General features: G+C 39.9%; 1 protein-coding gene across 1 annotated transcript in view; it reads left to right on the top strand.

Moving 5' to 3' along the window:
- Window positions 1–21,950, top strand: part of MYO3B (myosin IIIB) — a 354,102-nt gene extending 332,152 nt beyond the window's left edge. The window contains exons 32-34 of the mRNA XM_012725499.1: window positions 20,547–20,653; window positions 21,028–21,074; window positions 21,812–21,950. Coding sequence (XP_012580953.1) covers window positions 20,547–20,653; window positions 21,028–21,074; window positions 21,812–21,950 — 293 coding nt within the window. The remainder of the gene's footprint in view (window positions 1–20,546; window positions 20,654–21,027; window positions 21,075–21,811) is intronic.
- Window positions 21,951–24,710: the final 2,760 nt, after the last annotated feature.

The raw sequence follows: 24,710 nt of genomic DNA, 5'->3' as shown, positions 1-24,710 counted from the left end.
ACTGACCTCAGGTCACTTCATATTCAGTGCATGTTTGAGCATTTGGTTTATCATCTCTCCTATTTCCAGATCTCACTGCCAACTAGACTGACTTTCATACCTATCCAGTCTACCCAGCTCCTAAACGTTACTGCTTCCAACCCTTCATGCCAATGTGTTCATCTCTTTTCTCAGGAATCTACCTCCATGGCTGTGCTTGACACCTATAGACCACTCACAGGACCCCTCACAGCTCAGGAAAGAGGGGTAGGGTGTGCTAGAGATGACGTCAGGGTCAGAGTGTTAAATAGGTTAGTTAAGGAAGACTTCTTGGAGAAATAAAGTCTTGAATAAAGTTGCAAAGGAGATTAGGAAGATCTGATATTTTTATGAAGTTTCCTCCAAGCATGAGTCCTTCACCTATTGCTCTTCTTCTCTTCACAGCAAATCTCCTTGGCCCTTCCCTTCACTTCCCCATTGCTTGCTCTCTTGCTAATCTGGCTTTTGCCCCCCAACACTTCCTTGAAACCACTCTTAGTTTATTAAGTGTCAGTTATTTCTCATTCTTAAATTACCTCCCTGCCTCCCTCTAACATTCACTACTGTTGAGCAATTCTGCCATGTTGAAACTCCCTCCTTCCTTTCAAGTGCCACTGCTTTCTTCTGCCTTTCCCACGCCCCTCTGTTCCTGCCTTCACTTGTAACATGTCCAGCACTGGATATGTTTTTCCCTCCCTTTGCCACATTTAAATGTTTACTCAGTATTTAAGAGTGTTCCAGGTGCTGGGGGAAAGGAATGAACACAACAGGCAAAAATCCCTGCCTTTATGGAGCTGACTGGGGCAGGAGACAAAACACAAAATAATATGTATAGGGCCTCCCTGGTGGTGCAAGGGGTTAAGTCTCAGTACTATGAAGCTATTGGCAGCCACTGTGGCGTGAGTAGATCCCTGGTCAGGGAGCTGACCCACATGGCCCAGCAGACCTCCCCTGTCTCGCCCACTGCTCCCCTCAGCAGTGTATTTCAGTAGATCTGCCTGTTCTGCTCCCCACTCTGTCTCTGATGAATCCTCTTACCCCCACCCCCTGCACCTCTGGCCTATACCTTGGTTCTTGTATAAATAAATAAAAATAAATCTTAAAAAAATACATGCAGCCCTCCCTGGTGGTGTAGCAGGTTAAAGCACAACACTAAAAAGCTAAAGCTTACTTAAGCATGAGTTCCATCCCTGCCTCAGGGGTGGTCCACATGGTGCAGCAGACCTCTTCTGTCTCACCAGCTGCTCCCCTCAGTAGTGTATTTTGTCAGTCCGCCTGTTCTGCACTCCACTCTGACTTTGGTGAATCCTCTCACTGCCCCTGCATCTCTGGCCTGTACCCCAGTCTGTATGCATAAATAAATATTTAAAAAATAATAACATGCATAGTATAGTGGGAAGTGATTACATATTTTAAAAAAACACACAAGAAAATAGAGACAAGGTATGCTAGAGATTGGGCGTGTGGAGATAAGAGTTTTAAATAGGTTAGTTAAGGTAAACTTCTTGAAGATGATAACATTTGAATCAGTCGTAGAGGAGATTAGGAAGAACCCCACAAAGATATTGGAGTGTAGAGATGTCCAAGAGGAAGAACACCAGTGCAATGGTCCTGAGATAGGAGCAAACTAGTATGTGCAAGAAGTAGCAAGTCAGGAAGTCAGTGTGGAGGAAAGTGAAAAGAGGAATAGTAGATCTACTCAGTATCTATTTTTACAAGTTACCCCCAAAACTTAGTGGCTTACAACAACAATCATTTATTGTAAAACAGTTTCTGTGAGTCAAAAATCTAGGCACGACATATCTGGGTGCTTCTGATCCAAGGTCTCTGGTGAGGTCATTGTCAGGCTGTTGGCGAGGGCTGCAGTGTCATCTCGGGAGAGGAAGCAGGAGCCCGCCGCCAACACATTCTCTCACTACATGGCCTCTACCCAGGGCAGCTTCACAACTTGGTGCTTTTCTCTGTCAGAGAAAATGTTCAGAGACCAGTCTTTCTGAAAACCAGTCTCTAGTTTTTACTCATCACTTTTACCATCTTCTGTTCATTAGGAGAAAGTCACTGAGCCCATTGTGGAATTAGACACAGTTGTGTACACCACAGGGTAGGGGTCATTCACTGGTCAACCTGGACCCACCAGAGGAGATGAGAATGACATTGTAAGGACTTTGACTTTTACTCCAAGTGAGATGGGAAATATTTTGGAGGGTGATCTTTTTTGGTACTCTCTTCTGGCATTCTGTGTTAGGAATTTCTTACAAACATTTTAGTCTAATACTCAAATTAAAGTTTTAATTTGCTTTTGCAGACTGTACTTCCATAATTCCACTACATGTAATACAGACTGAGCCAATTAATAAATGAGTATAATAGAGTGGTTAAGAGCTCAGGTCTAGAGCCAGAAAACCTGAATTGGGGTCTCAGCTCCTCTTACATTTATTAACTGTGGAATGTTAGATAAGTCACAAAACCTCTCTGCCTGTTTCTATGTCTATAAAACAGGGACAGTAGTACTTTTTCAAAAACTGTGAAGGGTCTGAGATTTTAGCCTGCCTGCAGTTTCAGAGCAGTTTCATAGAAACAGTGATTTGTGTCACAGCTGAAAAACTCAGAGCTTAGGAAACTCTCAATCTTAAAAGGGACTGCTGGCAAACTTGAACAACCTTTGGCCTAGAGGGAGACATTATCTTTATTACTCTACATTTGGCACTGATGGAAGACACTATCTTGTCCTCCCGGACTAGAGATACTGCCATATGAAAGTATTTATCATACATAGTCTAAAACAAAATCTGTCACAGGTATGTAGAAACACATGGAAAATTGTTACCCAATAAATCATCTCTATAGATGTATTAAATGAGTTCATTCATGTGACTATTTGACACACACTTTCAATAAATTATTATACATTTCTTCTCATACTACACCTTTCTCAGACGATTTCTTCCCCTTGCAAGTTGACTATTCCTACCTGCCGCACATCCTTCACACTCCATCTTAAACACTCCTTGTAAAAATCTTTAATTAATTGATCAGCTGGAATTATCTTTCTCATCTGTCTTGGGGGTGCATGCTGCATTCTGCCTTGTTTCATACTTTACCTATTTATTCTGCTCCTACCTTAGATTTTAAACTGAAAGTAGGGGCTGGGTCTTTCCCTTATATTTGCTTTGCACACAGCAGGCCCTCACAACTTGGGACAGTTGTGCTTTGAATTTTTTTAGTATTTACACATACAAGAACTGGGGTGTAGGCCATAGGTAAGGGTACCTGAGAGGATTCACCAGAGACAGAATGGGGAGCAGAAAAGTCAGATAGATTGATATACACTGCTGAGAGGAACAGCGGGCCAGACAGGAGAACAGCTGACTCAGGTGAACTAGAATTTGCCTTTCATAATCCCTTGGTTTAAAATATCATCAACCAATGTTTAATGTTTAGTTGCATTAGAAAAGAAGCAAAATGGGGCCCTCCCTAATGGTACAACGGGTTAAAGCACAGTACTAAGAAACTATTGGCAGCTGCTACAGCACAAGTTCTATCCCCTCCCAGGGAGCTGACCCACATGGCACAGCAGACTTCTCCTGACGCACCCATTACTCCCCTCAGCAGTATATTTCAGTGGATCTGCCTGCTCCACTCCCTACTCTGTCTCTGGTGGATCCTTTCACCCTCCATACACACACCTCTGCCCTGTACCCCAGCTCTTGTATGCATAATTAAGTAAATCTTTAAAAGCAAAACAAAAAGCAAAATGATATTTTGACCTGAAAAAAGTAATTTTTAACTATGATATAAACTGGGTGCATAAAGCTTGTAAGCATATGGAGCTGTGAAGTTGTATCCCCAAAATTATAGTTATGTAAACAACTGATAAAATTGAAAATATGATGTAAATTCATATATGCACATTTCAAAAACTAAAACTTCAAATAATACAAAAAAGAAATCATTAAAAATTTTCTCAAGTCTTATCCCAATTTCCTGTTAACAGCTTCTTATGCTATTATTATGCACTCAAATAAATATGCATTCACATATATTCCTATTAGTCACAGAAATACAAAACCTACATATAGTCACTAAAGACATCAAAACTACCTGAAAAAGTTTACTTTACCAGCATTCTTCCATGTTAAATCAGTGAACAAAATCTTTCATGAAGTTTTAGTCTGAAGTTGTGCAGTTGGCATCAAACTTTAAATGCTTTTACCAAACAATTTAGTAAAGCCTTTCATATCCATTCACATTCACCTGGGCACACTTACATACCTATGAAACAAAGTTTCCACAAAACTGTAAAAACCAGTATGAGCCCAATTACAGAACTTTAAGATCAGGATTTGTTCCACCTTCTGTTATTTCCACACACACCCCATCTGACTCTGGAGTTTGCATGTCTTCTTTTTTCTTTTTCTTTTTTTTTTTTAAGTTTATTTATGCATACAGAACTGTGGTACAGGCCAGAGGTGCAGGGACAGTGAGAGGATTCACCAGAGACAGAGTGGGGAGCACAATAGGTGGATCGACAAAGTTCACTGATAAGGGGAGCAGCGGGTGGGTCAGGAGAGGTCTGCTGTGCCATGTGAGTCACCTCGGGGCAGGCGGGGATGGAACTCATGTGGAAGTGGCTTCAGCTTCTTACTGCTGGGCTTTAACCCCCCTGTGCCACCAGGGAGGGCCCTGCATGTCTTCTTTTAAATAAGTTCTATTCTGGGTATCGAGACCTTTGCAAGTACTAACTGCTTTGTTATCATAACTAAAGGTATTCTGAAAACTAGTGTTAGAACCACATAATAGTAAGCTAGAATGCAAATTCTTATTCAATGGTAGTATTAATGATTCTTCAGTGAGACTAGCAGCAGCTTGTGTATCTTAACAATCACGTTATAAGAATTCTTTATTCTCTAAGTCTGTGGTCAAAATAATAAAATTCTGTGTTTTAAGCATATGTTCTTGTATATATTTACATATCTGTAGATATAGTAGAGTAGAAGACTTATAATTACAAAAGAAAAAAAGGGAGAGAAATAATGAGTTAGTAATTAGTAATATAAACCAAGTCAGTGGCCAGGTACACAGGTATGCAATATGTAGTATCTATGACTGCCACCTCTTTGTACACACGTTAAAATGGCTTTATAAGCTGAGATTAAGCTTTTTCTAAATTATTCATTGTGTCAAAGGTTAAAATTTAAATGATCAACATCGGTACATCCTAAGTGAAGCTGTCTGGTTGCCTCTTTTTAGTCATAGATGGCATTGTAGTGTGTAGAATACAGTCAACTGGGTTATTTGGTATGAGTTCTACTCACTAGCTCATTATCAAACCTGAATGGTCTCATCACTAGCAACTATCAAAACATAGTGTCTTGGGTTGGCCCCAACCTATAGCCCAATGAATGGTCCATTCTGGCCAGGGATTGACCTGGAAATGTGGTTACCTGGCCTTCCTCTCAAAAAGGAAGGACTACTTTGAAACATCACTGTTCATGACTGTATCTCCAAGAGTCTTTAAAAAAAAAAAAACACCAGCTTCAGCAGCCTCTTTCCTTCCAGATGGTGCATGGTGCCAAGTCTGTCAGAGACCCTTAGTCTCCTGCTGCCTTTTAATGCTGGTCCTTGATTGCTAATGACCCCCAGCTGGACTGACTCCCCAACCCATTTAACCCCTCTCTGCTGGGTCCCCATCTCATGTAGGGTGAGAGGCAGTGAGAGCTGGAAATGGGACAGTGCCAAGTCAGCCAGGACCTCCTGCCTTTCAGAGCAAGTGGCCTGTTTCCCGGCGCCATCACAGACACCAGGATCTCTCTGGTGAAGAGCTTCTGCTAATGTGATTTTCTCTGTGTTTTTACAGAAATGTTACCAGGTTTCTGTTAGTATTTTGCTTGATTAAGCCAGGATAAGAGAGTCCCTAGAGAGTGTTTCCTTTGGAGTTCAAGGATTGAGACTACTGATATGAATTCCCTGAAATATATTTGGAAACTTAAATTTAAATTGTACTGAAACTGTGTTTTAGTCTGGTCAAACTTAATGGTCAAAGCAGCTCATATGTGTTAGTACACAAAGTCACTACAAAAAAAAAGCCTAAGTGGAGCCTAAATGAACGTCCCTTCCTTGTACAAGGCTTAAATTTCTAATACAGAAGATACCCATTTGCAGCTATGCTGGTAAAAGCTGTGTTCAATTAAACTTCACTTGGTTTTGTGGTTTTTGTTTTGTTTTGTTTTTTGGCATGCTGGAATGCACCCATAGTTAGTACCCATTGTACTTAGTAGGTGATTCAGAAAAGGAGTATTTAAAAGGGGGAAAAAATGATGACATTAATTTTTTTAAAGATTTATTTATTTATGCTTACAGAACTGGGATACAAGCCAGAGGTGTGATAGGTGAGAGGATTCACCAGAGACAGAGTGGGAAACAGAATAGGCAGATCTACTGAAATACACCGCTGAGAGGAGCAGTGGGTGGACCAGAAGAGGTCTGCCACACCATGTGTGTCACCGCCCTGGCCGGGGATTAAACTCAGTGCTTCAGTGACTGTGGTAGCTTCTAGTACTGTGCTTTAACTTAAACCCTTACTTCACCAGGGAGACACTCAAGTCTCTTACGACTTCATGATAGAATAACCTCTGAGTGGGTGAGGTGCACAAGAGTCATCACTCTGTGTGTTGTTTCCTTACTGGATTTCTGGTAACCTCATCAGATTGTAAGAAAGTAAGGCAAAGAAATTCAGTAGTCTGTATGACCCTAGAAAACTAAAATCTGAAATTTTTTAAAATTTATTTATTTATGCATACAGAACTAGGATATAGGCCAGGTGCAGGGGCAGTGAGAGGATTCACCAGACACAGAGTGGGGAACAGAAAAGGCAGATGGCCGAAGTACACTGCTGAGGGGAGCAGTGGGGTGGGACAGCAGGGGAATCTGCTGCCCCATGTGGGTCAGCTCCCTGGCTGGGGATCAAACTTGTGCTGAAGTGTTGTGGCTTTTGTAGTACTATGTTTTAACCTGTTGCACCACCAGGGAGGGCCCCTAAAATCTGAAATCTTGATCTGAACACTGAGAACTGAGAACTTTGTGTCTTACTGTTTTTACCAATCTTTTAAATACTTAATGGATAATTGTACCATATTTAGTTTTATTGTGTACTAAGGAAACTTTTTCCAAAATGAAGTGCAAGAATAGGAAAATAAACCAAATGTAATTATTTTCTTTTTAACTTTGCTTCCCTCAGATCCTTTCTGTTTTATTGATTTTGGGAGATTAAAATGGAAACCATAATTATCTAATTTTTTACTTCTAATACTACATTGATTTCACTTTTGCATTTCATTACTTTACTACAATAACATCTTACCTGTGGTTTCATTTTGGTCTGTTATTTACTCCTTACTGTTTCTGGTTAACATACATACCCCTGTCAGTCACTGTATATAATCTTACCTTCTAAAACATCATTTGTACTGTCATTCTCTGTATATCTAAAAATTTAAATTAATGAACCTGGATGGGTATTTTCACAGCTATACAATCTTAACCTGTACATTGCTCACAAATGGAAGAAGGCTGAGTCTGTGAGATCAAAATGATGTTTTTTAATTCATCAATAACCAAGTGACCCAGAAAGGAATTTGAATGAGACCACCCTTTGTAGCATTGCTCTTTAAATGAATGACTGGTGTTAGGATGAAATTCTGTTGTTTTTATGGACAACTTTTCACCCAGAAGCCTGGTCTTTCCTAAATTCCAGCAGGACCAATAGGGTCCACATAATTTGTGTCTTTTACAGTTGAAATCCCAAAAGATCAAGTGGCCAGCATTCTACAGTCATAGCATCTTCAATTTGGAAGAGGCTGTGAAGAACTTGTCTGCTAAAAATTCTTCCTCTTTTTTCAGCCTTCATGTGGGTTTCATGCAATATACCCCCCAGCAGGCACATCTCCCACGGATGCTCACACATGAGAACATAACTCCAAGGAGAAAAGCTCAAAATGGCCAGGCAAGGAACATGTATAAAGAACCATAGCACCATCCTCTGTTGCAAAAGCACTGTATCAGGGCCCTCATTTTAGATATATGGGTAAACAGTTCACCCAAGGTCCCATACCAGTGAGTTCCAGGATTTAAAAGGTGCCCAGGCCTTCTGAACCCAAGTGCAGTGCTGGTTTTATTACAGTTGTCCACTGCTTTGCACAATAACAGCAGGAACTAGAACCAGGCCCCCAACTTAGACAGCACGACAGAGCTGAGGATAAATGCCCCCATGCCCTGCCACAAGGAATCAAAGATCCAGTCACAATTACTTTAGTAAAACTAGCATTATCTGGTGTCCCATATCCTCAAGCATTTAAAATGTCATTCCAATCTTCAAAGACATTCTTTCATTCCATTTTTATCTGCTTTTACCCAGGACATTGTTTCCCAGCTCCCAAGTAGTTCACTAGGTGATTTGCATCTCATTAGGAGCTCTGGGGAAATGACTTCTCCCAGCCTGCTGCCTTGCTTTGTTGGTCTACTAAGCATCAGATCCATGTATTAGGTTTTTCATGTTGACATATTTTAAAAATCTGAATTAATGCTGTTTTCTCACTGGTAATTTGGGTGGCCATGTTAGTTATAATTCGTCTTCCCCTATATGGCTGACGTTAAGGAACAGGCATTGTTGGGAAGGGTAAAGTCATCATCACATGAAGACACCTGGTTGGAAGGGAATATTGTGAGGCTTCAGAATATGTACTTTAAAATCTCCTAGGCCCTCCCTGGTGGCGCAATCAGTGAAAGCACGGCACTGTGAAGCTGTCTGCAGCCACTGCAGCATGAGTTCCATCCCCTGCCAGGAAAGTGACCCACATGGCACAGCAGACATCTCCTGACCCGCCCACTGCTCCCCTAGCAGTGTACTTCATTGATCTGCCTGTTCTGCTCCCCACTCTGTCTCTGGTGAATCCTCTCACCAACCCCCACCTCTGTATGCATAAATAAATCTTAAAAAAAAAAAAAAAGAAACCTAAAAGTAGAGAGATGGGACATAACATGGACCATAACACAAATATTCCTAGTACTGTGCAAAGTAAAACAGAAAGAAAACCAAGGCATTCTATTCCTGAAACTTTAAATGATGCTAAGTTTGTGCCTTTTAAACATTTGAACTGATTCCAGCCCTCCTAAGACCCCTGACTTTTTGCCCGACATTTGTATTTTGCCCTAAAGAGAGTCACACTAGGTCAGCTTTTCAACTTGTCATTCGCTTACACAAAAACCTCCAGAACAGCACCACACAGAGCCACGCCTCTGGAAACCAGAGATAATGTTCCTATGGCCAGCAAAATTGTTCTTATAGAATAAGAAATTATTTTCACGGTGTTCAGGGAAACTGGGTGTGCTTTGGACCCAAGCTATTTGACGGGTCATCCAACGCAAGGTGTATGCTTGACTGCCGAGATCCCTGCCTGGGAACTTTCCATCCTCAGAATTCCTGCTGCCCAATCAAACTCTTCTGACCCTCTGGCAGCTTTTCAAGATGGCAACTATCTGGTCTGCGGAATCATCCTACACAATTAGGAAAGGATTAAATCCCAGATTTTAAAACTCTAGCTATAAATTTAAGTTATCTGGAAGGTGGAAGGGCCTTTTAAAAACTTTTACGTCAGAGTTGTCCCCTTGACAATTGAATTAGGCTGAGGCATCTGTGTTGTTGCTTTGGGTTTTTTTGGTTGTTGTTTTTTTTTTTTTTTTCCAAACCCTTCATGTGATTCTAGCAATCAAACAGGTGCAGAGCCTCTCACATAGCAAGAATTCCAGCCCCCCTCAGGAGCATTGGCTGTGCCTTGTTCACCAAGTTCTCTCTGGTCAAAAGCAGATAACTGTTCTCCTCACTACAACCCCATTTGAGTGCTCATCAACACCATGACTTTTCATAAATGCTAGAGTCGGGATTCAGACTCAGAGGTTCTTCTCTAAGTCAGACCTTTGTTTTCACATTTATGTTTCTGAATGTGAGGCATGAGCCATCAGTGGTCTGCAAGTCAATTTTAAATGTGTGTGGATATGACATTAATTAGCACAAACTCATAAAGAAGAATTTATTCCTTTTTCAATATCCAGTTGAAATTTTTCAGGTTGAGAAGCAAGTTATAGTATTAAATCTTAAACTCCTCTCATGTTTACTTACTTTTTTTTTTTTAATTTATTTATTTCTGCATACAGAACTAGGGTATAGGCCAGAGGCACAAGAGCAGTGAGGTGAAAGGATTCACCAGAGACAGAGTGAATCAGACAGAGCAGAACAGGCAGATAAAGGAAGTACACTGCTGAGTGGAGCAGCGAGCCAGTCAGGAAAGGTCTCCCGCGCCATGTGAGTCACCTCTGGTGCGGGGATTGAACTCATGTGGATGTGGCATTAGCTTCTTAGTGCTACGCTTTAACCCGCTGCGCCACCAGGGAGGATCTCTTTTTAACAAACCTTTTAAGAAGTCCAAACACACTGTGGTTAACAAAATCTTTCTCAAGTATGAAAATAATTTTTTCATTGCATATATTTTATTGTTTTCTTCTGTTGATGGCAAGTCACACTAATTTTCATTTACAGAAGTTCATAAAGTTTTATTTTTTAATTAACTACGTTTAAGTAAAAAATTTAAGTAGTTGATTTTTAAAATATCAAATAATAATAGTAGAAGTGTCTCAACTATCATAAAACTGAATGGCAAAAGTTTGAGAAACACCTCCCTGCAACATGCTAATTTTGCAAATGGGCGTCTCTACCCCGATAACAAATGGAACTTCTCATCTGCTATCACATAACACCAGACAGAAAGCTTACTGCATTCAGTTTAGGTCCAGCTAGCCCTTAAGAACTTTGCTGTTTCCCTGGCTCAAGAGGGATGCTGAGACACAAATGGCTAGCAGATACAAGGAGAATGACCAGATGGACATTCACCCTCTCAAATTACAGAGGAAATAGAAATCAACTCACAAATGTGATGCCACTTTTTCACCAATTCCATTCTCAGACTTTTTTAGAAAGCACTGTTTCCAGCTGGTGAATGCCTTCAGACTTGGGTAATCATATGTACAGGTGGTAGAAGTATAATTTGTTGCACACTTCCTGGATTGCAACTGGACATAAAAAAGTCCATAAAAAATCATAACTTAAAAAAAGTATGTTTACTCTTTGGTCAGTAATTCCACTTCTAGTAATTTATCTGGGCTACCAAAATCGAACTTTGAATATCTTCCTCAAATCATTGCTTATTATATTGAATGGGAAAACTTTGAAAATAACTTCCATGTTCCCAACAGGAATTAGCATATTTAAAGTCAATCATAAAATAAAATGCCATACAACTAGATGTGATGTCATTTAAACTAATCTAGAAGACAGATAAGAAACATTTTACGGCATTTTTGTTACTGTGGGGATGGGATGGGGGGTGGGGAGACAAGATGGACTCTTTCTTCACTGCTTAATTTAATTGAACATCATGATCTTTAACTACTTTTTAAAAATGTGACTCTACAAGTTACTATTTTTAAAGCAGGTTATTATGACAAAATATTATTAAATATAAACTTAACAATTTAAATAACAAATTAGGTAAATGACTTTTTTTGTTTAAAAAAAGTGAATATATATTCCTGGAAAAATACTGAAAAGATATTAAGAAAAAAATACTAACAAACTGGTTTTTAAGAAGTTGACACCATCTCCCCCCTTGGTAGACAAGTTCCCTACAGGTGTCTCAATAGGGAAGGCCCTCTTCCTGTTGGAAACTTTGACAGTAATAACCCTGTTAACAGCTAGAAGCAAATGGGCCATGTGGATGAAACAGATCCTAACAAGAATGGTGAATATTCACCATTCATTCATTATTTGTTAAGTGTACACCAAGCCCTGGGCTATGAAATGGTTTCAAAGGAAGTTATTACCACTTCCCTAACTAATAAGTAGAAAATTCCACATAGACAATTTATAACTCCACCATCTTCCACAGGCACTAATTTAACTTAGGGATGTTTTCTTTGTAGCAATTTTTCAATTTTGAAGAAAATTGTTCATGACATAACATGGCAACTGGGAAAATTTGTAGCATTCCTTTCATCTTAGAAAGGAAGATCTGAATTACATGCACCCCAGGAGAAAATCTCCTTCTGCTTGTGTGTGTGTGTGTGTTTTGCAAAAGCACACTAAATTCCTAAGTTCCTCCAAAGTTGGACAAGCATTTTTCAATGAAAGAACTAGCATTACAATAGGAACGGTAACATACACCTTGAAGATTTATTAATAAATCAAAAAGATCTAAGTTCTAGCCTAAGCTCCCTGGCCCTCAGACCCCCCAGATATAAAGACAAGTAACCAATCCACAGAAGTGTGTTCTTGCTTTATGTCATGTTTTAAGTTTAAAACTCTGAACTCGCAGGGCACATTTTCTCTCTTGATATTCTTTATGAGGTGTTTGGACATTTCTGAACTACTTTACCTCAGGGTATGTTAGGAACAACAGTTTATACTGTTGGAAGATTCTGCCATAGCTTCCATGTTTAAGGTACTAAAAATTTTGGGGCTTTATGCCAATGTACTTTTTTTTTTTAAGATTTATTTATTTATACAAACAGAACTGGGATACAGGCCAGAGGTTCAGGAGTGGTGAGAGGATTCACCACAGACAGAGTGGGGAGCAGAACAGGCAGATCGTTGAAGTACACTACTGCAGGGAGCAGCAGACGGGTCAGGGGAGGTCTGCCACGCCATGTGGTCACCTCCGGGGCAGGTGGGGATCAAACTCATGCTGAAGTGGCTTTAGCTTCTTAGTGCTGAGCTTTTTTTTTTGTTTTAAAGATTTATTTATTTATTCATATGGAACTAGAGTACAGGCCAGAGATGCGGAGGGTGAGAGGATTCACCAGAGACAGAGTGGGGTACAGAACAGACAGATCGATGAAGTACACTATTGAAGGAAGCAGCCGGCGAGTCAGGAGAGGTCTGCCGCGCCATGTGGATCTCCTCCAGGGCAGGCGGGAATCAAACTCATGTGGAAATGGCTTTAGCTTCTCAGTGCTGTGCTTTAACCTGCTGTGCCACCAGGGAGGGCCAGTGCTGTGCTTTTTTTAACCTGCTACACCACCAGGGAGGGCCCTCTTTTATTTTTTTTTTTTAAGACTGTGTATACAACAAGAACTGGGGTACCAGCCACAGGTGCGGTCGGTGTGAGGATTCAGCAGAGGCAGAATGGGAAACAAAACAGGCAGATTGACCAAAATACGTTGCTGAAGGGAGCAGCAGGGGAGACAGGAGATGTCTGCCACGCCATGTGGTTCACCTCCCTGGCTGGGGATTGAACTTATGCTACAGTGGCTGCAGATGGCTTTGTAGTGCTGCACTCTAACCCCTTGTGCCACTAGGGAGGCCTCTGCCAATGTAGTTCTTACTGGGAAAGAAATATTTAATATGACTGCACATTAGAACTATCTAAGAGGGAAAAAAAATCAAAAATATTATTGTCTAGGTCCTGTTATGGCATTGGCATTTTGAGAAAGCTAAAAAGTGGTATAGTGTAAAAAAATGACCCTCGGGCCCTCCCTGGTGGCGCAGCGGGTTAAAGCACAGCACTAAGAAGCTTAAGCCACTTCCGCATGAGTTCGATTCCCGCCTGCCCCGGAGGTGACCACATGGTGTGGCAGACCTCTCCTGACCCACCCGCTGCTCCCCTCAGCAGTGTGCTTCGTCGATCTGCCTGTTCTGCTCCCCGCTCTGTCTGTGGTGAAGCCTCTTACCGCCCCTGAGCCTCTAGCCTGTACCCCGGTTCTGTATGTACAAATAAATAAATCTTTAAAAAAAAAAAATGACCCTCAATTGGCTTTTGCCTCAAACTTGCTGTATGATCTCTCAATCTCCTTATGCTTCTGTTGTCTCTATTTTTGTTCTTCCCAAAATGGGAATGAACTTAAGAAATGAGATGAACTTAAGAAAAACTTTACTTTGCGAAATGCAGTTTGCGCTAAGCAAATGGTATAGTAAGGAGAAGAAGCTCAGAGCCAGAAAAGACAGGTCATTTTGTTGGAAGCTGTTTCATGTAAGTGTCCACCGAGGACCGTGCAGTATGATCAGCCATCACTGATGAAAAAGATTGTGCAGCTGACAGCTGGGCTACTGTCACCTCCAAATGCCCTGAGAACTTTGGTCAGAGAAAAGATGTACCTCCCTTTATGCACAGAGTTGACAGAGCTCTGTAAATTAATTGCATTACTTTAATTCTATTTAAATGCCCCAAGGGTGTATCTCATAACCCCATATGGGACTTGCCATCTGTAAATCTAGTACACCAAACACTGTTTGGTTCAATGGGATGTTTTACTTGGCAAGTGACCCTGGGAATGCTTCATCCACACAATGGCAATCAGACCAGCAGGCACACTACCGAGAAAGTGCCCATGCCTCCTGTGGAAGATGCAAGTCACTGTTTCTCCGGTGTGCTCACTTTCTGTCCTTCCAGGAACTTTGCTTACTATCTCCCCATTACACAGGGGCCTAGAATCTATACTATGCACCAGGCTGGGGAATATTTGGGCTGCATGCCCCATCCTGCCCTCCCCTGTAGCTGTTCTTCCCTCAATTCAATCCTGCCAGGAAATTTACCAGAACTGGCACATCTGCAATGGGTAATAAAAGTGAAACTTTAAGTGCTAGGGAACCTTGTAGGGATGTAACATTTGTAGCCCAAACAGCTGTAATGCAGCAAATACAGTAAAGAAAATCATTTCCTTCCTCATCTCGGAGACCCTGGGAGAGGACTTTAAATGATGTCAGAATGAGCATTGTCAGATTTAGCAAATAAAAACATCCAGCTGGATTTGAATTTCAGGTATATATATATCCAGTTACTTTTTAATGTAAATGTCTCTCAAATTTTGCACAGAACATATTTGAACTAAAAAAGGTACAGTTTATCATAAATTCTAGTCTAAATGACTGACCTATGTTTGATCTGGCAACTTGAATATACCTGCAGCTTCAGTAAGAATATTTCAATTGAAATATTACCTTTCCAACCCAATTGTTTGAAGTTATATAAAGAAGCTATCAACTGAATTTAGCAATTTGTATCTTACCAAGAGCCTAGCCAGCTATGAAGCCAAACAGTGCGGTGATCTGCAGCAAGAGAGTAAAGAGTGTCTATCACCTTGTGCTCCTGAAACTTCATCCAGATTTCTTCCATTTTCTGACAGATTTTTCTTCTTTATTATTAAGTTCTGTGACAGAACTTCAAAAGAGAGGACTGTGACCAAGGTCTTAAATATGAAATCAGAAGTGGCAGAGGGCACGGAGGTGTAGGGGTAAGAGGGGCTAGCTAAGGTGCAGGAAGTCTTGAGAGATACCTGTGCTAAATGCAAACCATTATTCATGACACAAACACCTTTCAAAAGCACTCTAAGAGAGCACCCCCATAGTTTTCTGGCTTATAAACATGTATATGAGGTAGAAATAGGCCTCTTTCAGAATATCAGCTTCATTGTCTTCAAAGGAAGTAACTCATGTAACTCGTGTTCTGCTGTGTGTCTTTAAACTTGAATACCTAGGGTCTCTACATCAACTAGTCAAATGAACTAGGTGATTGTCAGATAATCATGTTATTTTATATCTCTTCTAAGGAAGTGATTGGTTCACGAGCTACAAGAGGGGTTCAAGCTTCTACTGTGCGATTTACAGATGTATTCTTCTTAGCTGTATAGTTTCTTCTTTGAAGTTCTTTGAAAGAATTTTTGTCCTACATGCCTCACTGATTTTTTTTTAGTTTTTAAATGTATTAAGTTCATGATAAATTTCTCAGTGTGCATACAAGTTTGAATTTAATGGACATACTATTTTCACTTTACTTCTTTTTTGAATGTTGAGCTTTCATCTATCAACTCCATACCCAAATTAACTTTGTTGGTGCCTTATTCTATGACATTGTATTTATAGCTCAGTGTTAACTTCTCCCCAGTTATTAAATATTTCTCACGTTTCTAGTTTTTTCCTGCTTCAAAAGGTATTATATCCAGCCCTGCAGCCATTTCCTCTTGGTTTATCTCACTGGAACATGTTTCTTGAAACAGGTTGCTGAGCTTCTGTTACTCATTGTCAAGTTTCAGCTTCCAAAGAGGTTGTACCTAAGGGCTTATATCCTGGGGCCCTTCCCATTTTGTCTTTTGACCTTTTGATTTATCCTAATTAATAGAAAGGTAGTTGTAATTGTTTAAGGCTTTTCATGAGGGTGACTGAACATCTTCCACATCTCACTTTGTAACTATATTTCAACATATATAAATTTTTTTTGCATCTTTCTCTTGCCTCAGCCTTTCTAAATTATGAGTAATAGATTGTGTGTGTATTTATATTTTATTGTTTTTATCTTACCGTTGTACTTCCTCTCATCTTAGTTGTTTTACTATACATCACATAAAATATTTTACTTTAATATAATCAAACCCATACTTGTCACTAATATCTTCTTCTATAGTTAAGATAGTCTATTTCATATCCTTCTAGGATTTTCGTAGGAATGCTTAAAATGTTTAACTATATAATTCATCTGGAATTTATTGTGGCCTGTGAGAACCTAGATATATATTGAGAAAAGCAAAAGATTTAAAATTTTTAAATGTATTTTGAGTGCTGCAGTATTAGCTTATGGATGTAAGAATGTCGCTTACTCTCTTAAAACTCAGTGTCCCCTACTTCACTAAAGGCAGGAATTTTGTCTAAGTTGCCTTTATTTTCCCCCACAATATCCAGCAAAGTACCTTTAACATAGGATGAAAATTATAAACTCTGCCTTTAAGTTATATTTTTTTGCATATTGCTTTCAAATTATTCCAACAAAATTTATTTTAAAATGGCTCATTTCCCCATTATTTATGGGATTGTTAGGCTTAGATATATATAAGTGATGCCCGGATTTATTCCAGTAACAAAGTACCTGGAAGTTATAGCATTCTTTGCAATAAGGATTTTTTAAAGTTAAAATAGTGAAAGTTAGGCCCTCCCTGGTGGCACAGCGGGTTAAAGCACTGCACTGAGAAGCTAAAGCCACTTCCGCATGAGTTCGATTCCCGCCTGCCCCGGAGGAGACCACATGGCGTGGCAGACCTCTCCTGACCCGCTCGCTGCTCCCCTCAGCAGTGTACTTCATCCATCTGCCTGTTCTGCTCCCCACTCTGTCTCTGGTGAAGTCTCTCACTGCCCCTGAGTCTCTGGCCTGTACCCCAGTTCTGTATGTACAAATACATAAATCTTTAAAAAAAATTAAAAAAAAAAAATAGTGAAAGTTGGGCCCTCCCTGGTGGCTCATCGGGTTAAAGTGCTGCACTAAGAAGCTAAAGTCACTTCTGTATGAGTTCTACTCCCGCCTGCCCCGGAGGAGATCCACATGGCAAGGCAGATCTCTCCTGACCCGCCCGCTGCTCCCCTCAGCAGTGTACTTCATCTACCTGCCTGTTCTGCTCCCGGCTCTATCTCTGGTGAATCCTTTCACCCTCCACATCTCTGGCCTGTACCCCAGTTCTATGTGAATAAATAAATAAAATATTTTTTAAAAAATAGTGAAAGTTAAATTTTGATACTAAATTAGATAGCTGCTTACACCAGACTCCAGTATAATATAAATACCACTTGATCAGACAACAATATTATTTGTTTATGGAAGGAATGTTGAACTTGAAGAAATTCTATCTCATGACTTAATTCCTTCTAAGAAACAGGAAAAGAATACCCATATATGGGACAGAAAATGTGTCAAGAACAAAGGTTGAAAACCTCATCTTATAGTAAGCATTCCCAGTTAAGAATATAAATATAAATAAAAGCCTCTGATCAAGTGTAAACACTATATAAAGCCCAACTGAACTGGGCTGAACTCCAGCTGAACCCCAAAACTATTTAAGATCAGTCTTTGAATTGCCAAGGTTGGAATTCCTGTAATACTAGAAAGCCTAAGGGGAAGTCCAAGTCACATCTCCAGTGCACGTTCACACCAGCAGCCTTAACTCTAGAAACTTCTGTTCATCAATCTACACATCTGCAAGGAGATGACACAAAATGTTCTATAGTACAAATGTGGACGTCATACAGCAGGCAATAGGTGGGTAGCTGCTAGAAAGGACCGTTTCAATCAGGCTCCTCGTACTCTGAGGATGATGTATATGTAAGAGGCTGGAGTCCTTCCTCTGCACAGAGTTCTTGAACATGTAGAAAAGGATATCTGTTAAGGCTCTGCTGGCACCCTCCGTAAACAACATTTGCTATGCTAATAATATTTCATGGAGCTGACTTTTATTTAGACCTTTGAATTTAAAAAATGTTTCTTGTTAATGTGCATAGACCAGGCAGAGATTATGCCAAGTGGAAATAAGTCAGAAAGAGAAAAACAAATATTGGATGGTGTCACCTATATGTGGACTTCAGAAACCAGACAAAGGAACAGATAAAATTGAATTCAGAAACTAGCCCTTGAAAATTGACAATAGAAGGAAGTGGGGAGTAAGGGGAGGGACAAACACAAAATGGGGTGGGAGCACAGTGGACTGTGGTGGTGGACTATGGGTGCTTTGGTGGTGGAATTGCTGTGGCAACAGTACTTGAAGGAGAGGATCCTATACATCAAAATACAAACAGTGTAAACTAGTGTTACAAAGAGAAAGAGCTGAATTGCTTAATTAAAAATAAAATTGCTGGGGCCCTCCCTGGTGGTGCAGTGGGTAAATGCAGCACTAAGAAGCTAAAGCCACTTCAGCATGAGTTTGATCCCCACCCCGGAGGTGACCCACATGGTGCAGCAGACCTCTTCTGACCCAGCCACTGCTCCCCTCAGCAGTGTACTTCGTCAGTCGACCTGTTCTGCTCCCCACTCTGTCTCTGGTGAATTCTCTTACCACCCCCATATCTCTGGCCTGTACCCCAGTTCTGTATGCATAAATATATAAATTTATAAAAATAAAATAAAATTGCTAAAACAGGAGGTAAGAGATCCAGGCTTGGGTCCCAACTCTGCCACTTAATCTGAAATGAGTCATTCAGCATATATGGGCCTCCATTTCTGTCTCTAAAATAAATTACTGTTTAGAATGGACAGTTCTGAGTCCTGCATAGTTCTAATAATCTTGTTAAAACATAGATGTGTTCCAATTCAAGAAAAATAAAAATGCAAACTCCTGCATTTAGGAAAATGATGATTTACTGTTCATAATGGTCCTTGTTGAGCCATTCTTCACTAAGAAAATTTCCCCAGAATTTCCCTAAATACTTAAAATCTGTGGAATAGTTGAAGTCAAACTCTGATTCCCAGTGTAAATCTCCAACTCTTTCTTGTGAATAGTTTTTGTTATGCTTTATCCAGGGAAGTGATGTCTCTTCTCTAAACTATGTTTAGGAACGCTTTATAGCAGCATTGTGTGTACATGTGCATACATGTGCATATGTGTGTATGTGTGTGTGTTGGCAAGAGGTTAGAACTGCTAAGTTCTGATGCAGGCACAGTGACCAAAAGACAGCAGATTTCACAAAAAAATCATCTGCTTGAAAGTAAAATTAATCATGACTTCATTGGGGGCCCTCCCTAGTGGTGCAACAGGTTGAACCTCAGCACTATGAAGTAATCCACAGCCACTGCAGCACAAGTTCTATCCCCGGCAAGGGAGGTGACCCAAGGAGGGGGTGGCAGACCTCGCCTGTCTCACCACTGCTCCCCTCACTAGCCTGTTCTAATGTTCTGTTCTGTCTCTGGTGACTCCTCTCACCACCCCTGCACCTCTGGCCTGTACCCCAGTTCTGTATACATAAACAAATAAATCTTCTTTTAAAAAACCATTACTTCATTGGACCCGTGGTTTCTTAATCTCTAGTGTACTCTTGGTCCAGGGTTCTGAAATCAGGACTAACACAGAAGGTGCTCCATGAAATCATGCAGTCATCCTTTTCCTTTCTCCTTTCCGCTACCTCCAGAGATTGCACGGATCAATGGCATTGTTCAAAGCATTTCAGTAAATTCTAGCTCAAACCGTTTTCCTCTCTAAAATATATCCCACCAAAAAGTTTGCTTCTCATCTACACAGGAGTGTGTGTGCTCCAGATGTCTTTGAACTCTCGCTATAAGATTTGATGCACACTGTCCCAGATTGCCTTCATCGTCCTAAGTATCCCACCAAAGCAGCACTCCCTCAATTCTACAAAAGCTGACCACCAACCTCTACTTCACTGCTGTGGACAAACCAATTTGTTTTCTGTCACTTTTGACTGCTAATTCAGATAAGAAAGATGAAGGCAAAGTTACAATGACCCCTTGTTTACACTTAGCAATTCCTGCATGTGTGGTTGGTCAGGGGGGCTGGTGGGGCCTGGATGTCATTTCTCCTAAATATCAGCAAAGTTTAATGTGCCTTTTTAAGTGGGACACAGTTTCTACTAAGTGCATTTTTATAGAGAGCAATTTTTCCCTTAATTTTTCAACACCTCAGTTAGTTTACAATAAAGTTGTGCTCTCTCATTGCAGGTTCAGAAAACGGTCTTGCACAGAAGCAGAGAACACCTCGTCGAAGATGTCAGCAGCCCAAAATGTTGAGTAGCCCCGAGGACACCGTATACTATAACCAGCTAAATGTGAGTTCAAAGTGGCCATAAAGCTGCTTCACCGGCTTTGTTTCCAGTTAATAATTCTGTTATTAATACCTGTTCCAGCCCCTCCAGCCCCACCCCCACTCTCTTATGCTCTCGTCTTGAACATGTGCTTAGGCTCTTTATCTGTTGCTTTCATGTCAGGATGTCTGCCTTCACGGTGAATAATTGATGTGGTTTATCAAAGACGAGCAAGATGCATGCTTCATCAGGCTCACTTGAGCCCTTTGATCAAAAAAATTATGCTGTGACTTCTGATATTATCAGCATCTGCTTGCATTCAACACAAAATCACTTTGAATTAAAAATTAACGACTTGCTGCTTTGCTTTGACTGTGTGTTCTTGGCCCTCTCCACAGGGAACTCTAGAATATCAAGGGAGCAAGAGGAAGCCAAGAAAACTTGGGTAAATATCTGCCTTCTTAGTTCTAAGCAACTGTAAACAGAAGGGGTCCTTTCTGATACTACTTTCCAGAGAGCCATCTAAAACTATGCAGTGGAGATATTGCCACTATTATTGACACTGGAAACTACTTTTCACAGTAGCAAGTATATAAAAACTTGAATCTATTCTGTCCACAATAGCTGTAATTGGTACCTAAAGGTAAATGTTATTTTCATAATTACCCAGGGAATTGTACTTTTCTTATCACGGGAGACATGTAGTGGGTTGTAGAAACTCTCCAATGAATGAGAGCACTCCAAGCAACCCCATTCCCCTACCCCAGGCCTTAAAGGTACACAAAGGAGAAGCTTCCCCAGTGGTAACGGGTGGGAGAGGTGAGTTTGCGACTCATTTGGCTGCTGGCATCTCGATTGAGAATAGCAATGGTCCTAGTTTGAGAACGAGGATGTCAAAGGAGAACTTTCTGATACAGAGAGGACCAAAGGAAACAGATGAGTTAATTCACATAAATCAAGTTGCATTATGGTCACAGATATACAAAGTGGGTTCACAGGCAGTGTATGACCCAGAAGTGAATGACTGTGGATCAGACCCCAGTTCTGTGCTGGGAGACCCTGAGCTCCCCTAAACTGTCCTCCTCTCCAGTGTTGGGATGCGAATCTGTTTCCAGTGCTCACACAGTTTTGCTACCCTGATGACTAGTGCATTTTCAACTATAATTCTTTTCTACATTGCAGCCAGATCAAAGTGCTTGATGGAGAAGATGAATATTACAAATCTTTGTCACCTGTGGACTCTATCCCTGGGGAAGGCAGATCAGCTCACCCTTTCTTTTTTTCCTCATCCTCAAAAGGAGCATCTTTTGCTCAGCACTAAGCAACTTTTCCTACCCCTCCCCAAGTCTGCTGAGAATAAGAAAATCATGGTAATTAACTGATTGTTACTTAATTAGAAAGCACTTCAATGTGATCATATTCTTTGGACTCCTGATCTGTGCTGAAACCTTACTGAACAATTAAATCTTAAAGCCATTTTCTGCCTCTGTCAGACCCGCACACTTGCTGTGCAGCCTGAACTGGCCAGTCTCTCCTTTTCTCATGCTATGAGTCAATCTCTGTAGGCACAAATACCATCTCCGCTATAGCAATAACTGTCATTCATGCCCCCGATACCTGAGAAAGTAAGAGCAATGACATTAGCTAAGTGTAAGCAATGGTATTTCGTTTTCACACCAAATCAGTCCATATAGAACCTATCCTTGTGAAAATCCCGAGCCCCTTTCTACTGCACCTCCCTTCTACTTTGCTGGTCTGGCTCTCCTGAGTGTCCCCGATATCTCCTGGAGGAATGTACTCTAGGTTCTAGGCCAAGATAGTATGCTTAAGGAAGAAATTTAAATCTTTCACATTTTCTTCTATAAGTTAAATGCTGATGAAGACTTTGCCTTTTTACTCCCGTGATCTCCATCAGTTTAGATAGAAAGAAAATTTGTATCTAACAGACCTTACACTGTGATTGGCTGTGGGAGAGGGATCTTGTCTTGCCCATCTTTGTGTGCACAGAACCTCACACAGTGCCTAGTGATAAATGGACATGCAATAAATGTCCACCCTTGAATGAATGGAGAGACTTCGTTACATAAACATAGCTGATGGGAAAGTTTCTTTTAGTTATTTGGTATACATGCTTAACCACTTTTCTTATACCATAGCTCTGATTTTTCATTTAAGGTTAAACTATTCTTGTTATATTGATGTTATACCATTATTACAGTACTCAGTATGATGCAAGTCCATAAACACTTTGACCATCTACTACTTTCACAACAATATGTGAGATTGCTATGTGATATAAAACCTACAATCTTTCTCCTCTAAAGCAGATGTTCTCAACCCTTTTCTTACTTTGAAATATTTGACAGGTAGTGCACATGAGAATACACAGATTTTGAGAAAAACAAATAGAAAAAAGTTGTTTATAGAACTTTGAAGAGGGAATTCTAATGAACATAAACATTAATAATGAAACGAGGTAATTTAAAGATCTCAGAAAGTGTAGTTTTATAAGAAAAAGAAATAGATATAGCCAATTATTCAATAGTTAAAAATTTACTTTTTAAAAAATTAGTCATGAATTTTCCAGGTCTTTCCTCCAAAAGTAATGTTTATAAGGCTTGCAAGTAGAGTAAAAAGAGCATAAATGTAATTAATGGTTTTAGAGATAACATCTAAATTATACATACTTTAACACTATTGATGTTTTTAGAAATTTCACTTTTATTATTGATTCATCTGCCTTTGATTTGATAATTGCTGCTTTTCAGATTGTTGAAGAAAATGTTCATAACTTCCCACTTACCCATAATATAATTGCATACTTGCCTTGCTTCAAATGAAGCTGTATCTATCAAATTTAAAAGGAAGCAGAAGGGCGTCCCTTGTGGCAAAGGGGTTTAAGTCTTAGCGCAGTGAGCTCTTGCCTGCCGTCCACTGTGTCATGAGTTTAATCCCTGGCTAAGGAGCATAACCTACAAAATGCAGCAGACCTCTCCTGTCTTGCCCGCTACTCCCTCAGCAGTATATCTTAGTCTATCTGCCTGTTCTGTTCCCCACTCTGTCTCTGGTGAGTCCTCTCACCCCCACAACTCTGGCCTATACCCCAGCTCTTCTATGTATAAATAAATAAAATAAATCATATTAGAAAGAAATAGAAGTAATTGTAAGATGATTAATTCAGAAGTTCTGCAATATTTAGTCATTGTTAACAGCTGTAACTCCTAACACTACTTTAGAAACAGTGTTCACTGTCAGCTATAGCTTAGACAAGACAGACTATAGATATTATTTTGGGGTTAGTCATAATGCCACAAATCAAAAAAAAGCAATTCTTAAATCCAGTAAATGAGAGTGATGCAACCTCGAATCTCTTACGTGTCATATTAGATTTATCAAAGTAACATGCACATGGCAAAAATAAAAATCAAATAACCCCTAGGATTTATAGTGGAAAGTAATCTCCTTTGTGTCTCTAGTAGGAAATATTACCTTAGTAACCATTTTTTCAATTATTTCTAGTTTTAATTCTTTAGTGGTTTCCATCACATCTCCAAATATTTTTATACATTCTTGATTTTTATAATTTTTATACATTCCTGACTTATCGTTTTAGATAATATCTGTTCTCCCCTCTTGAAAGATATGCATTTATCTCAATTCTTCCTCCCCTTTGTCTTCTTTCAGTGCTTACAATTTCATGTTTAAGTTTTTGTTGATTACCTGCTGAATTTTAAATTGTTTAAACACCTATGTTTATGTTATTAATTTTAAATTGTGTTTCTTGAGGATACCTGGCATGAAGAAAATCAACAGATTGAATGATAATGTCAAGACCAATAGAACATGATTCTGGACAAAATAGAAAATATTGCTGAAAAATAAAACAATATTTTAAAACTTTGAGCTGCTGTTTCTTCCTTTGTTTTGGCTAATCTACAGAATGCTTCCATCTGCTTTTTAAAATTTCTTTACTTTCAGATATAATATATATACAGAGAGGGATACGAAGCACAAGATCCAACTCTAAGTTAGCAGAAAGTGAGTATCTGTATAACAACCTATAGGTCAAGAATAGAACATT

The sequence above is a fragment of the Condylura cristata genome, unplaced genomic scaffold (genome assembly GCF_000260355.1).
Source record: "Condylura cristata isolate star-nosed mole 26May11 unplaced genomic scaffold, ConCri1.0 scaffold00002, whole genome shotgun sequence".
Lineage (NCBI taxonomy): Eukaryota > Metazoa > Chordata > Mammalia > Eulipotyphla > Talpidae > Condylura > Condylura cristata.
The sequence above is the reverse complement of the archived record's forward strand: the minus strand, read 5'-3'. Positions and strand labels throughout refer to the sequence as shown.